The following is a 14,332-nucleotide window of genomic DNA, read 5'->3' as shown; positions in this document are numbered from 1 at the left end:
ATAGTTGTTCAAATGTAAAAGTCTGAAAATCGTCCGGAGGTCTTGAGCGCGACTCACTTTTCGCCATGGGACAATATATAATTTCAATGAACCTCACTTATTTCTGATTGCGCGGAAGAAAGCGTGCATGGATACTCTGTGGTATAATCCAAACTTTTCCGGGTATATTTTTCTTTTTGTGATGTACCAATATTGGTGACATATTATCACACCGTCAAGAACATCCGCTCTTATGGTGGCCTCAAGATTACTTGGAGTCAATGCAATTATAAGTTATTATTTAATTCAATTGACTGGCAATTATTTAGCTTCATAGCAACAAGAGGAAAGTGGATGGGATGGTCAGGTTCAATGTGTTAATGATGCATTGATTTCAGAAAATCCAAGCTGTACTTTTGAAGGTGCGAACAGGCAAATAATACCCCATTGGCAGGTCAGGAGGAGAAAGAAAACATACGAGAACACGTCCTATGCATGCAATCGCTAATAGATCTAATATCAAGTGGAAAGTATAATGTCATATAGATCTAATATCAAGTGGAAAGTATAATGTCATGAATAACACACAAACATGTACATTTAGAACCAGTTCAGAAGCCTACATGCAGTATCTTTTACTTCTACATACAGTAATAATCATTAGTAATCACCATGTACAACATGCTATTCGGGAAATTGACGCTAAGGACAAGGACTGATAACCTTGTCATGTTACTCAATAACTGACCACCATAAGTGAGTGACAACGCGTGACAACGCACCATAATTGGTAGAAAATGTAACATTCTTATCTTCTTTGCTTGTTGTTTATCGTTGTGATTTCGAGAGAATTTTCTATCAGCCACTATTATCACGAAATATATCAGTGCAGGACCTAAACCTCTGACGTAACATTTATGTTTTGTTTGTTTGATTGTTTTATTTTGTTTTGTAGGCCTATATGTTTGATTTTGTTTGTTTTGTTTTTTTGTTTTTGTTTATGTTTTTTGTTTTGTATGTTTGTTTGCTTTGTTTTGTTTTGTTTTTTGTGCTCACCAACCTCACTTTTCGGCAAATTCTCATTGAAACGCCGTGTACACGTTACAAATAGGCCTACATGTACTGAAAACATTATCCCACACTTCTCACTCTTCTGACGATGAATGACTTAATGAAGACACCACACTTCAAATGTTTGATGTGCCATAGTTTTCAAAGAAAATTAAAATTATCATCCTGTACCCTTATCGAATTCTATTCGTATTCTATATATCTTTTATTTTGGGGGAAGATTTTTCATGCCCTTTGAGCTCTCAGAATGAGTGGTAAAGGGCATTATAAATATCCCCTATTATTGTTGTTATTATTATCATTATTATACCTTTGAATCATAAGAGTACAGTTACGATAAGTTCCACACAAAGCATACTCACACAAATATACAAGCAAAGATACATGAATAGAGCGATAATAGATTATAGATCATGAATCTTGGCTTTTTTGTCTATAAATGTTTTTTTTTTTTTTTTTCGAACAGTGTGCATATAGTAGACACTTTGATTCCGAATAGGAAATGAACCCAACCGGGCAATTCCTTTTGCTTTCCGTCACAAAATGGCTCTCTATAAAAGTCACGGAACAAGTGGTAAATACATTAGTAAGTCCTAGCGGTAAGTGACCTTTCTGTCAAGGTTATAAACCTCTCCAATCTAGGTCGTAGACGGTAGCTCAAATCGTCAACGTTAACACAATGAGTGATTAAAACGTCAGTGCCGTTCAATGTTGACGGGTTCGAGGACAGCAATGTATCATCGTGGGTGTTGGAAGCGACACGACATTTGCTCCTGTGACAATATTGCTTCGGTCTTATTTTCTCCTATAGGATTTTGGGTTTAATAGAGTTAGGTTTGCGATAGGGTTCTAGGTTTAGTTTGATGTGAGGATTGGACAGGGTTAAGGTTAGGGTTATGTTTGTGGGTAGAATTTATGTTTGGCTTTATATAGCGTGCGCGTATTTCATGGGAGCAAACTGTCGCAATAGCAAATGTCATGGAACCGTTGAGACGTATTCCTCAGCAATGAAGAGATGTGTAAAATTATGTCTATTCTTCTGTTAATTTCGGCATTTGTGGATTTTAGGAATCGGCGATGCTACATTCAAATCGACAGTCGTAGTTTATTACGGCAAAGTGCTTTTGATTTTAATGCATTGTTATCATCGTATCTGTCGTGGTTGTTAAGACAAGATATTCCACATCATCCAGGCTGCGATAATTTAATTCAATTACCGGGTACACTTTATTTCAATCCAAGAAAAGGTGATACATAATACAAGGTTTACATTATTTGTCAAAGTATTTAGTTTAACAATCTGTTGCAAAGTACGAGTCATGAAGTTTGATACAAAATGTGTGTACGAATGAATATGATAAATAATGAGAAAAACACTGCATACTTTGAAATGGAGGCAAAAAAAAAAATATAGGCCTAGCTATATGGAAACGAATGATATAGGCCCTACTGAAAAACAATGCTTGTAAGACGTGGATCATTCGAAAATATTAGACTCATTGTATGGGCTCTTCAATTCAATTGAATTCAATTTAGTAATGTCTATAGAAAGTGAAGCACACCTGCTTGTAATAATCGTTGTTAGCTTACAACGTAATAATACGTGTACTTGAGTTGGGGTTGGATGGAATTGGCTGTGAGAAAGGTCATTTTGGGGAGGGCAGCGAAGGGGGTGGGGGGATGCACCTCTGTGCATTTGCAACTTCATTACATACATATCTCTGGAACTCCGTACTGACAGAAATAAGGAACTTACCTACATTTGCATTATTCAAGACTGTTCTTTAAGATGCACCTGTCTTAACAAGTGCAGAATTTTAGTAGTGTTTTTTTTTTGTGTGTGTGTGTGTGTGTGCTGTTACTTTAATTACTGGTAGAAAATTATTTCTTAGCTTTCTTGATTCCTAGCTAGCAATTATTTTAGTGTTATATTTTTGAATCTCACTACATGTATGTATGCTTAAAGCGTATAGGGAATTAATTAACAAACATCATGCGCTATATTCATTATTATTATACTTCTTTTAGTAGTAGTATCACTAGTAGTAGTAGTTTCATCATCAATAATATCATTATTAATATCATTATCATACTGGGTCAAAGGAATTTAAGTCATACCACCAAACTATGTTGTCTTTAAGAATTAGTGCTACTGCACTCAGGGTCTACATTTCCATGTGTGTGGTTTTTTTTTCATGCTATTCACATTGATTTTGTCATACAAAATGCATTATATTGATGTCATTTTTTTTCGGCACGTCAACGTTGTCATTCTTGAGGAGAACTTCTTTTTTTTTTTATTTCATTTTTGTTTTGTTTTCCAGCACAGGGTCATGCACGGCGACCAAGATACAGTTACTATCAATCCAGTCACCCTAAATACCAAACGAAAATACAATGGAAACTATGAACACACGAAACAGCAGCTCCCACAAGCAGGTTTCCCTCGCACTAATCCTTGGGCTAATCAGAAAACAACAACAGAAACAACAGTATCAACAGTACAAACTAAGCTAAAACAAACGTACGACCTAAACAAGCAGACTGTCGAAATGATAGATGGATTCAATGATCTTTCAAGGGTATATGATATGATGATAAAAAAAAAACAACACCAATAAAGTTGAACTCAAGAGGTGTAGGCCTAATTGTAGTTTTGAGAGATACTTCACTGCGCATTGAGAACCTGGGTAAAGGGAACGGAGACTTTTATGAACACTTATTACCAAGACTTATGTCTTCACCTACGTGGCACTTGGTTAAGTTTACTGAATTATATTATAACAATCCTCTCGAGAGCAGAGAAGAAATGACGCACATAAAAGGATGTTTTATTAAGCATCAATTGTTTGGTATTATCGTAAAATTCATCAAGCCTTTCCTTTGGTGGATTTTTTTTCTTTCTCTTTGTTCGTAGGAGTTACTCGCTCTCGTCGTCTTCACCCTAGCTGCTCGTTTTCTTCCCGTCATCGGCCATCCTCATCCTCCCTGTGGTGATGGCGGCAGCAGTGGTGGGGCCGAGATCGCCGTCGAGTTTAGTCCCGAGGAATACATCGTCGCACCTGAAGGCAAGGTGGTGGTCCTCAACGCCAGTATCAGCGGAATCAGAGGAAACGTCTCCGTGTCGGCGTCGAGCGACGACCCGTCGTCGTTCTTCAGCCTCTTCAACGATACAGTCATCATAGATCCCGACGACGACAACGTGACCTTTGATATTCCTCTTGAGGGCCGGAAGTTGAGTGTCAGTACGCTGCGTCTAACCGTCACTCACTCCTACTTGGGCGATGTCGACGTTGCAGGCGACGTTGACTTCAGCGGAGATGGAGGAGTAGCTGAGACCGACCCAGCTAGCTTCAAGGAGACGACCGAGTTCACGTACGTAGTGAAAGTGTCTCGTAAGCGGTCCCTCCTGGAGATGGTGTTCACATATGCGATGCTGGTTTGGCTGGTCATCTCGTATGTGTCCATGGGCGCCAAGATGGACCTTCCAGCCATCTGGAAGAAACTGCGGCGGCCCTACGGCGTGCTCGTCGGCATCAGCTGCCAGTTCATCATCATGCCGCTGATCGCCTTCGGGCTCGCGCACGTGCCCGGCATCCCCAACGAGGCGGCCATCGGCCTCCTCATCATCGGCTCCTGTCCCGGTGGCTGGCTGAGCAACGTGTTCTCCCTGCTGATGGACGTCGACTTCGTGCTCAGTATGACTATGACCTTCTGTTCCAGCTTCATGGCGCTGGGGATGATGCCGCTGAACATGCTCATCTACGGGTCGCAGATCACCGAAGGGAACTCCTCCCTGAAGACGCCGTACAAGGACATAGCGATGCAGCTTGGTCTCATGTTGATTCCCGTGGCCGTCGGCATCTACATTACACAGAAATTCGAGAAGGTAAATCGTAAAACGAGTATTGAAGAGGAAATCCACCCCCAATAATGAATAGACTTCAAAAGAAAGAAAATATTCCCTACAGAACGATACAATAACGACAAAATCGGATAGGAAATACAGAAGATATGACATTTTGAAATTCCACATTTTTTCGGAACACATTTCTTGACCATTCCTTATGAATGTTCTAATGAACAAGTGGACGATATCATGCTCTTACAATTTCTTATTCATTTTATATACAGAAATGACAAAAATCCCACATTTCAGCTCTATGAATATAAAACTTGCATTAAAACCACCCAAATAAAAAAAGAACCAAAAAAAAAAATGTTAACTCTGCTATATCTTGGTATGAAAACGAGTTTTTATTTGTATTAGCTAAAAAAAAAAAAAAAATCAATATTCCAAATTTCAACATAATGTATTATATTACATATACATGAAAAATTATGAGGGTTCTATACATTTATCATCAGCTCGCTCATTTGAATATTTATATGGACTGGTTGAGAAATGTTTTCCGAAGAAATGTGAAATTTCAAAATGTCATGTTTTCCTTAGTTATCCGATTTTTGTCATTTTTTTTTGTTTGTATCGTTCGGTAGGGAATATTTTTTTTTCTTTTAAAATTCATCTATTTTGGGGTAGATTATCTTTTTAAGAGGAGAAAGCTCAGATTTAATGTCTGTGTCAATTTTGTTGCCCACAGTGGCAGTCTTCATACGATCCTCAGTTCTCCAGAGCGGGTCGCACACTGTAAAACGAAGTAGTGCTGACCAATCTGTCATTATCTGTATCACTCACAAACAACGGAAAGATACAGAAGTTTGTATAAACGGGATAAAGGAAACAAAGTTGTCATGGTAACGATATGGAACCGTTCCATTTGAACATCTACACTTTCACGATATTATAGTCCACAAAGTTCAGAATGAAAGTTCACATCAAGCAAATCGCTATTGAGAGCATGATATCAATTTGTCGGCGTTAATCAGTTGAATTTCAGTCGGATACAGGATATAAAATGGAGGTCCAGTGTGGGAGAGAGTCACAACCCACGCACTTAAAAAGATTCCACTTCATTCATTCATCGCAAAGAAAATGGCGCACAACTAGGTGAAGTGGTCCAACTTAGGAAATACACCTAGACCCCATGCAAGACCAGCTAGTGCAGCTAAATATGGGCCATATAACCATCATGTCAGATGAAAACTAACATACAAACAAAGCAAACTATAATCGTCATCTCACAAAATAATGGCATCAGGTGGCCTTTTGTTTCCTTCCTTCTTTCAAATCTATTGCTCAAACATCATAAGTTAATATTTCAACAGTAAAACTGGAAACAAAGTTACAACAAGCATTAATAACTCTACGAATGAAGTCTAACTTTGCAAAATGAGTACGTTCAATACCAATTCGAGAGTACTACATGATATCTGATTCAATCGGAATCATGTTTAACACACTGTTTGCCATAACATCTTAGAACTGTTTAAGGTGTATTCAAGTGATTAATGTTAACTATTTTCATTTTCAAAATTTCTTGCTATGACTCACGAGTAACCTTTTCTCCCTCTTTTTTTTTTCTCTCTCTCTCCCTTTCTCTCACATACTTTCTCTTTTTCTTTCATTTTTTTTTTCTCATTTTGTTCCGGTCAATGATCTCGCTACAGGCGTCGAAGATACTACTGAAGTGCCTGAAACCTATGGCTACCGGGCTCATTGTGATCGCGCTCGCAATCGGTATCCCGTCCCAACTTTACATTTTCGACGCGCCCTGGCGCATCTACCTCATCTGTTTCGCTCTTCCTTTCTGCGGCGGCGGGCTCGGATTCATCATCTCCAAGGTCCTGCGCCGACCCAAGCGCGAGGCGTACACCATTTCGTTCGAGACCGGCGTCCAGAACAGTCTCCTGGCCGTCACCGTGGCGAAGCTGTCGTACCCGCTCCCCGAGGCCGATATCATCGCCCGCATCCCGTTCCTCGTTGCCATCCTCCAACTCATCGAGGGCAGCGTCATGATCGTGACGTACGTCATCGTCCGAAACGTGCTGATCCGCATGGGGAAGATGGAGAGACCGGACTCGGGCGACTACCGGCAGTGCGATGTCGAAGCTGCTGTCGACGCAGACGGCGATGACGACAAGGGCGTCGAAGTCGACACGGACGACGGAGAGGAGAAACGGGCGCTCACAGAAGTGGACACAGAGTGCGATCTCATTCTGAAGATGGGCGATTGTGGCAAAAATGGTCACATAGCGGCCAGAGATGAGAAAAAGGACGACATGAAGAATGACCTCAATGATAATGATGACGTCATCAGCGTTCACGCGGATGGCGAGTCTGATTCCAGCAGCGAATGCAAGCCTGGTTACGCGAAAATAGCAAACGAAGAGAGCGACGACGCAGACAAGAGCAGCCTTGATGATGCCGACCTTGTGGGGAGTGACGCCGGTTCGACTCCGAACGATAACAGAAATAACAATTCCGCTATGATACAGCGAAATGGAAAGGAAATCGCGGCCACTGCAACTGCTGCTGAAACCACTTCCGGTAGCGCAGATGAAGATCCAAAATGCACGACTTCTGCAAGCAGTCCAGAAAGAGAAACAAGCATTTAACTCCAGTCCATTCGCACAAAAATCTTTAGCCAGTACTGCACACACATTGAGCTCTTCGAACTCAGCGAGAGAGAAGGGTGGTGGGAATTTTTGTTTGTTTGAGCACAGGTATTCTATAATATACATTGCTTGCGTAGAAATTGCACTCGTTTGAATGTAGAACGTCAGAGGAAGGAAAAGAAATGATGTTACATGCATGGAATCAGGTACTCTAAAGCTTGATATAATGCAAATGGTGTCAACATTCATCAAAACTGTTGCATACCGGCATTTGCTGCCATGCTTTTAACTCTGTCATCTGTTGGGAATTGCATAAATTTGAAGCCAAATGTTTAGCGGAAAGTATCTGGCTAGACAGGATGGTGAAAAATGGCTTCATTTGTGTCGAAATCGAAAGGAACTCTAGCGGGCAAGAGAACGCAGCGCCACCAGTAACAGATAGGCCCTAGTTACACCCAAACTGACATCAATGGAATGCCATCCTCACCCTATGATTTCTGAAGCAATACGCTCTTCCAGATTTGAACTTCCACGAGAACGATTTATTCTCTCACTGCCTTTTGAAATGAAAGGCAATTGACATTCCATCCTTTCAAAATGTTGTCTCGTCAGAGTAGACGATACTTCTCACTCATCATCGTTGTGATTAAAACAAATCAAACATTATTATCAAAATATACAGTGTTATGCTAATATAACGTCTCCACGAGGGAGCTCGTAATTGATGTCTCCGTGAGGGAGTTGAGATAATTGTGTACATATTCAATTAATCATTTTTAAAGTCGTATCAACATTTAACCCATTTTACGCAGGTTTTAAGCAAAATCTGTGATTTATACTGTCTGTCTATCTGGTTTCAAGATTTCTGAAGAGAAGGGAAGGGGGTGGTAGGGAGGAGGGTATTTTTTCGTTTTCCCATTTTCTTTGGGAATAATCACGTCGTGACATTTTAAATCGCAATGTTTGAGCTTTGGGTTTTAAAAAAAATCAAAATGCACACTCTATATATTTATATGGAGGTCTGAAAGGACTATTTTTGCTCCGATGTGTGCAGAGTTTGAGCAGGAAAAAAAAAAACACAATGAAAATAATGACCAAAGTAATGATGAATAGGGGCCTTGCTTGAAAGACCATGCAGCCATGAAGTAGTGTCTAGATATTTTTTATATGTCTTTTTAATTTTTGTTTTTTAACACATGTCTCCAGGGAGACTATTCTACAGATGTTAAGATTTTTTTTTCTCCGCTGAACTGGAAAGAGAATAGTTAGAGACTTTAATGAGAGAAGGAAATGAGAGAGAGTTTGTGTATGTGTGCGTGTGTGTGTGTGATGGAGAGAGAGGGGGAGTTCATGAAGAATTTTTGGCGATGTGACGCATTTACTACACTCGCGAAAAAAGAAGAAGATATACTAGTATGTGTATGTAAAGATGGTGATAATTATGTAAAGCTTGTAACTGCCTAGACGAGGATTAATATGCGAATGTATTCCGATAATTGGCACGTGTTATTCGACGCAGCATACCAAGGTGGTTTTTATTTCTTGTTTGTTTTTATTTTTACATTCCAGTACTTTGCAAGGATTCTCGCTTCGTAGGCCTAGTAAATCGATGCTCGCCTGATACGCTGAAACATGTCAAATACCCCACGTTAAAATAAAGATTAGTCTGAAGTATGTGTTCAGACACAGGGCGAAATAATGAGTAAATTATATACAACGTATTTATATTTTCAATGATTTCAGTATATGTTTTTTAACTACATGTACAAGCTTTCCGATGACGTAACAGTTTCCGACTGTACTTCTAAACTCTAACTCTAACTTCTAACTCTAAATTCTAAAACGCCGTACAAACGGTTAAAAAATCGTTCTCATTTTACAAATAGCATTGAGAAAATTGGCTTTACAGTAAAGATACAGTCAGGCGAGTAGGAATCTGTTAACAGTCTTTTAAAAGTCAATACCTCGATTCAAATCATATTTGGATGTAGGCTGCATAAAACTGATAGGAAAACCGACTTCAGAAGGCTCCCGGGCTCTGAAATTCTGCCAGAAAGCAGCTACAAATAATAAAGTGTAGTCATCTTGAAAATATTTTGGAGTACCCTTCCAGACTCGTGAATTTCTTTCATATCCTTATACAACTATATAAAACATGTGGATGTTCCCGTACAACTGACCAAGACAAAATGCAACATATGTATCATTTGTACCCTATGCATTTGCACTGATATAGTAATATGTGTGTATTATCTTATAAGTATAATGTATATCTTATATATCGCAACAATATATCTATATATTTTGAGTTTGTAAACGTATCAGCGTTGAACATTGATATATCTATGAGGCCCGAGATGTTAAAGGTAATAGAATACTCCCAGAATGCGTGCTTCTATCTTAAAATATTTAAGAAAAAACCCACCGTAGATTGTAGAGACGAAACAAGCCCAAGACAATTATAAGATATGCTGCAAAAACTGATAACCAAAGACAAGTGAATGAAGAATTCCGAAAGGGCGTCAAAGTTTTCAGATCATTCATTTATTCTGTAAAATATCAAATTTGCCTGACAATCTTACAGGCATAGCCACCTGTTTCATCGCTGCTTACTCAGGTATTTGTACCTCCTTGTGTAAGTGCTTTGAGTGACGAGGATAGCCGTGGAAAGGACTTCATGTGACACAGTGTAGTAGCAAGCAATGATTAAAACCGGCGTTGTATGAACGCGCTTGCATTGCAGAATGCACGTAACTACCTCCGCTAGGGAAATTATGTTTTTGCAGGCGTTGGTTTGTTTGTCTGACTGTATGCAAATTAGCTCAAAATGTAGTGAACGGATTTGGATAAAATTTTCAGGAAAATAAACGTGATTGTCACACAAAAAAGAGATGATTAACTTTTAGTAGCGATTCGGATCATCGTCTGGATCCACGATTATTTTTATGCCTCCGCCCGAAGGGTGCCGGAGGCATTATCAGGTTAAAATGAGTCTTTATCATTGGGATTTGGGACCATTTCAGCACATGCGTATAACTCCACAATAGATTGATAACTATAGCCAACTTATTTAGCCTCGTCATCACTCTTTTGTACATTTATCCTGATGATAATCGTTAATTGATATGATTGTATTAAGCAGTGGGAAAATGGAGTTTTAGTATATCATATACAGAGCGGAAATCACAATCAATATAGGTGAAAATGAGCTGCTTTTTCCGAGTGCTTTTCTAATCAATTACATTAGTGTTGTCTGCGGCACCGCAGTGGTCTTGGAATCCCCCTCCTCGACCTGATCGCACCACAAAGTGTCACAGGTTACTACACGATACGCTATTCACTGCATTGATAAGTAAACTCTCACAGCGAACTCTCTTTCGATTGGCAAAGTGCTGGGTGGCCGATGCACGTCCTGTGGAGCAGTGGTTCTAGTGAAAGACCCTGGGTCTTAGAGAGTTCGAATCCCACTAGGTGCTTAAACTCTCTGACAATAGCTTTGAATGAGCAACTGTACTGAATAGGAGAGCCGTCTGGAAGACTGAAGACGCTATACTATACTGATAATGAGATCATTATCATTATCTTCGTATCATGTTCCATAACATTACCATTTTTTTTGTCACTATTGCAACAACAAAATGACACCTTATGTGGTAAATGACGCACATTCAACGTAGGTATACTTCATAGTACTATTAGGTTTACTCCAGGTATTTGGTTAGGACAGGTGCTTCCAGCTCCCTGGTCAGAAATTTGACCTTAAACCTGTAGAACCAATTCATTTGCACATGGCAGTGCACTGTAGTATTGTGCCATCAAATCTGGTGTGTATCAACTTTGTCTTTCTACCGAATAACTCTTGCCTCTTCCAGTAAAAAATAGAATAGTCTCATGTTTTGTATCGTGCCTCAGTACCGGCAGAACTATTCTTGCCTTAATTGCAGAAAAAAAAAAAAAAATCACGAATATCAATGTACGTGTAATCATGTCTATATTGATAATACCACATGGCTGTATCGATTGAGTGCTCTTCATCCGAGTCAATAAAATATCTATATCAAGGATGTCACGTTTGCACAGCTATTTCTTGAAAAACTAGGGCTCTTAGAAGAGACGTTGCTGGTAATTTGTAGCAATCTATACGAGCCTCGATTCCGACGTCTCCGCAAACTCCAAAGAGAGCTCGACTGATGCCGCTAATGATACTTTGTAGTGAGTTGTACCAAACTGTTTTGTCTTAGAATTCTCTCCCCGTACTTACTATTATTGCTCAATAAACTCATTCTTATTGGCGAAATAATACATTACTAGTTTAGTTCTTGATTCTTCGTTATATATATATATATATATATATATATATATATATATATATTGTATTTTTTTTTTGACTTCATAGTCCAATAGCAATAGCAATAGCGGAACAAAGTTTCCAGAGTAAAAAAAAAAAAAAGACATGAAAATCTTCCATTACAATTTCTTTGTTTTCCTCCTATTACTATCTATATACAGTATATATATATATATATATATATATATATATATATATATATATATATATATATATATATATATATATATATATATATTTGGCTCCTGCGGTGTTTATACGACTGTGTTTACTCTTGATATCTATTTACTACACACCGACGCAGAACTTTCATATATATATATGTATATATATATATATATATATATATATATATATATATATATATATATATATGATTATTAGAAGAAAGAGTCTCAAGTACGCCATGGATCCAACGATTACAAAAAATTTTTATAACAAAATTTTCGGTCTGCCTCAGACCTTCGTCAGTGCAAAGACTTTGCACTGACGAAGGTCTGAGGCAGACCTAAAATTTTGTAATAAATTTTTTTGTAATCGTTTGGCGTACTTGAGACTCTTTCTTCTAATAATTACAACATTCGAAGTCCAACACGTGGAAAATTCATATATATATATATATATATATATATATATATATATATATATATATATATATATTTGGCTCCTGCGGTGTTTATACGACTGTGTTTACTCTTGATATCTATTTACTACACACCGACCCAGAACTTTCATATATATATGTATATATATATATATATATATATATATATATGATTATTAGAAGAAAGAGTCTCAAGTACGCCATGGATCCAACGATTACAAAAAATTTTTATTACAAAATTTTCGGTCTGCCTCAGACCTTCGTCAGTGCAAAGACCTAAAATTTTGTAATAAATTTTTTTGTAATCGTTTGGCGTACTTGAGACTCTTTCTTCTAATAATTACAACATTCGAAGTCCAACACGTGGAAAATTCATATATATATATATATATATATATATATATATATATATATATTATATGGGGAGGGGGTAATATCCGTAGATGTTCGCATGTTATAAACAGTACATTGTAGTTTGAAATTATTGAATGAGCAAAGGACACCTTAATTGATGCAGACATTATATGACCAGGGAGGTGGATTTCTTCCACCTCCCTGATATGACTGAGCCTTCAAAAGAAACAACAACAACAACAACAAACGATTAGTCTATAAGGCCTACGCACGTCCATTATTTCGCCGAAGAGGAGTGATATTTTACTACACAGCTGCAGGTGACAGCTTCAATATGAATGGTTTTTTTTTTTTTCAAGTCATAATGCGACTTCGCCACTAGAGGACGCTGGCATAGAATATCTACGCGGTAACTTAATACATTAATTCAACCGATGCCGAAATCTATGGCAAAACGACGCATACCCAGGATTTGGGAAACATACAGTACTGTAGATAAGATAGCTTACTTTTTCCTTTTAACATCGCTACAACTTCATAAGCCGTATCATCCTGTGCTACATACGCAATGACAACGACAAAAGAAATTAGTTTATGTTGAATCACATGCGAAGAGTATAAAGGAAGAAAAGATTTATTCAACATTTCCTTATATACACACTGAAAAATAGGTATACTCTTTTAACTCAAGCACATAACTATGTATAGACATTCTGGAAGACGAACATGGATTCTAGAAAGACACACAACTTTCCTGATAGCACGCATAATCGTTTTCCCTGTTTGCTGAGAAGAAAGAGTAAAATTAATTTCGCTGTTAATCCGATCTGACTCTCGACGTGCCGATGTCTACATGTAACCTTTCCTGAATGTGATATCGTCAAAAATCCATCTCACAAGCCAGGCTATCTATCTACAGGAGCTTTTTTTTTTTTTTTTTTTCAGTGAGATCATCTTACATAAGGATTTCAGGCTGTACATTGTAAATGACTACTAACAGTTCGCAAGATGAAATGCAGTCAATGATATCAATGTAAAAACCAGATGTCACAACAACTTGTAACCAGTGACGTTTTGGCGGCATACGCAGCATTGTTAGAAAATCCACGGAGCTACAATGTTATAGCTCCATGGAAAATCATACAGGATACAAGAACAGCTGGTACTATACAGTGTACAACTTTTTGAACTAATTCCATTTTTCCCTCAAAATGCAAAGACAGGGTTTTACGTAAATAATTCACTTCTCTGGCAACAATATGTAATAAATAATCAGCAACTTCAAAAAAGAAAAAAAATCGTCAGAAATGTTTCTGACGACATCTTAAGTGAAGTGTGTTTCTTTGTACAGTACGTGAATACATAAGCCACATAAAGCAAGGTTACAGCTCCACACTTAATTAAAAGCTGTATGTCCCACACTAGCCACAGGCAAAATAGCCGATTATGGTTTTCAAGCG

The 14,332-nt window shown here is 38.2% G+C and overlaps 1 protein-coding gene across 1 annotated transcript; it reads left to right on the top strand.

The window, feature by feature from the left end:
- Positions 1-3,456: 3,456 nt before the first annotated feature.
- Positions 3,457-7,566, top strand: LOC140240578 (uncharacterized). The gene is made up of 3 exons (XM_072320339.1): positions 3,457-3,489; positions 3,968-4,939; positions 6,619-7,566. The coding sequence occupies exons 1-3, from the start codon at positions 3,457-3,459 to the stop codon at positions 7,564-7,566; spliced, it is 1,953 nt and encodes a 650-aa protein (XP_072176440.1).
- Positions 7,567-14,332: the final 6,766 nt, after the last annotated feature.

This window comes from Diadema setosum, chromosome 17 (assembly GCF_964275005.1).
Source record: "Diadema setosum chromosome 17, eeDiaSeto1, whole genome shotgun sequence".
NCBI lineage: Eukaryota > Metazoa > Echinodermata > Echinoidea > Diadematoida > Diadematidae > Diadema > Diadema setosum.
Note: the sequence above shows the minus strand (reverse complement) of the source record. Positions and strands in the feature narration are given on the sequence as shown.

Excerpts from the sequence above, each read along its gene's own strand:
- LOC140240578 (XM_072320339.1), top strand. The coding sequence starts at position 3,457 with ATGAACACACGAAACAGCAGCTCCCACAAGCAG. Across the intron at positions 3,490-3,967 it reads ACAGCAGCTCCCACAAGCAG|GAGTTACTCGCTCTCGTCGT; the intron begins GTTTCCCTCGCA and ends CTTTGTTCGTAG. Across the intron at positions 4,940-6,618 it reads TTACACAGAAATTCGAGAAG|GCGTCGAAGATACTACTGAA; the intron begins GTAAATCGTAAA and ends ATCTCGCTACAG.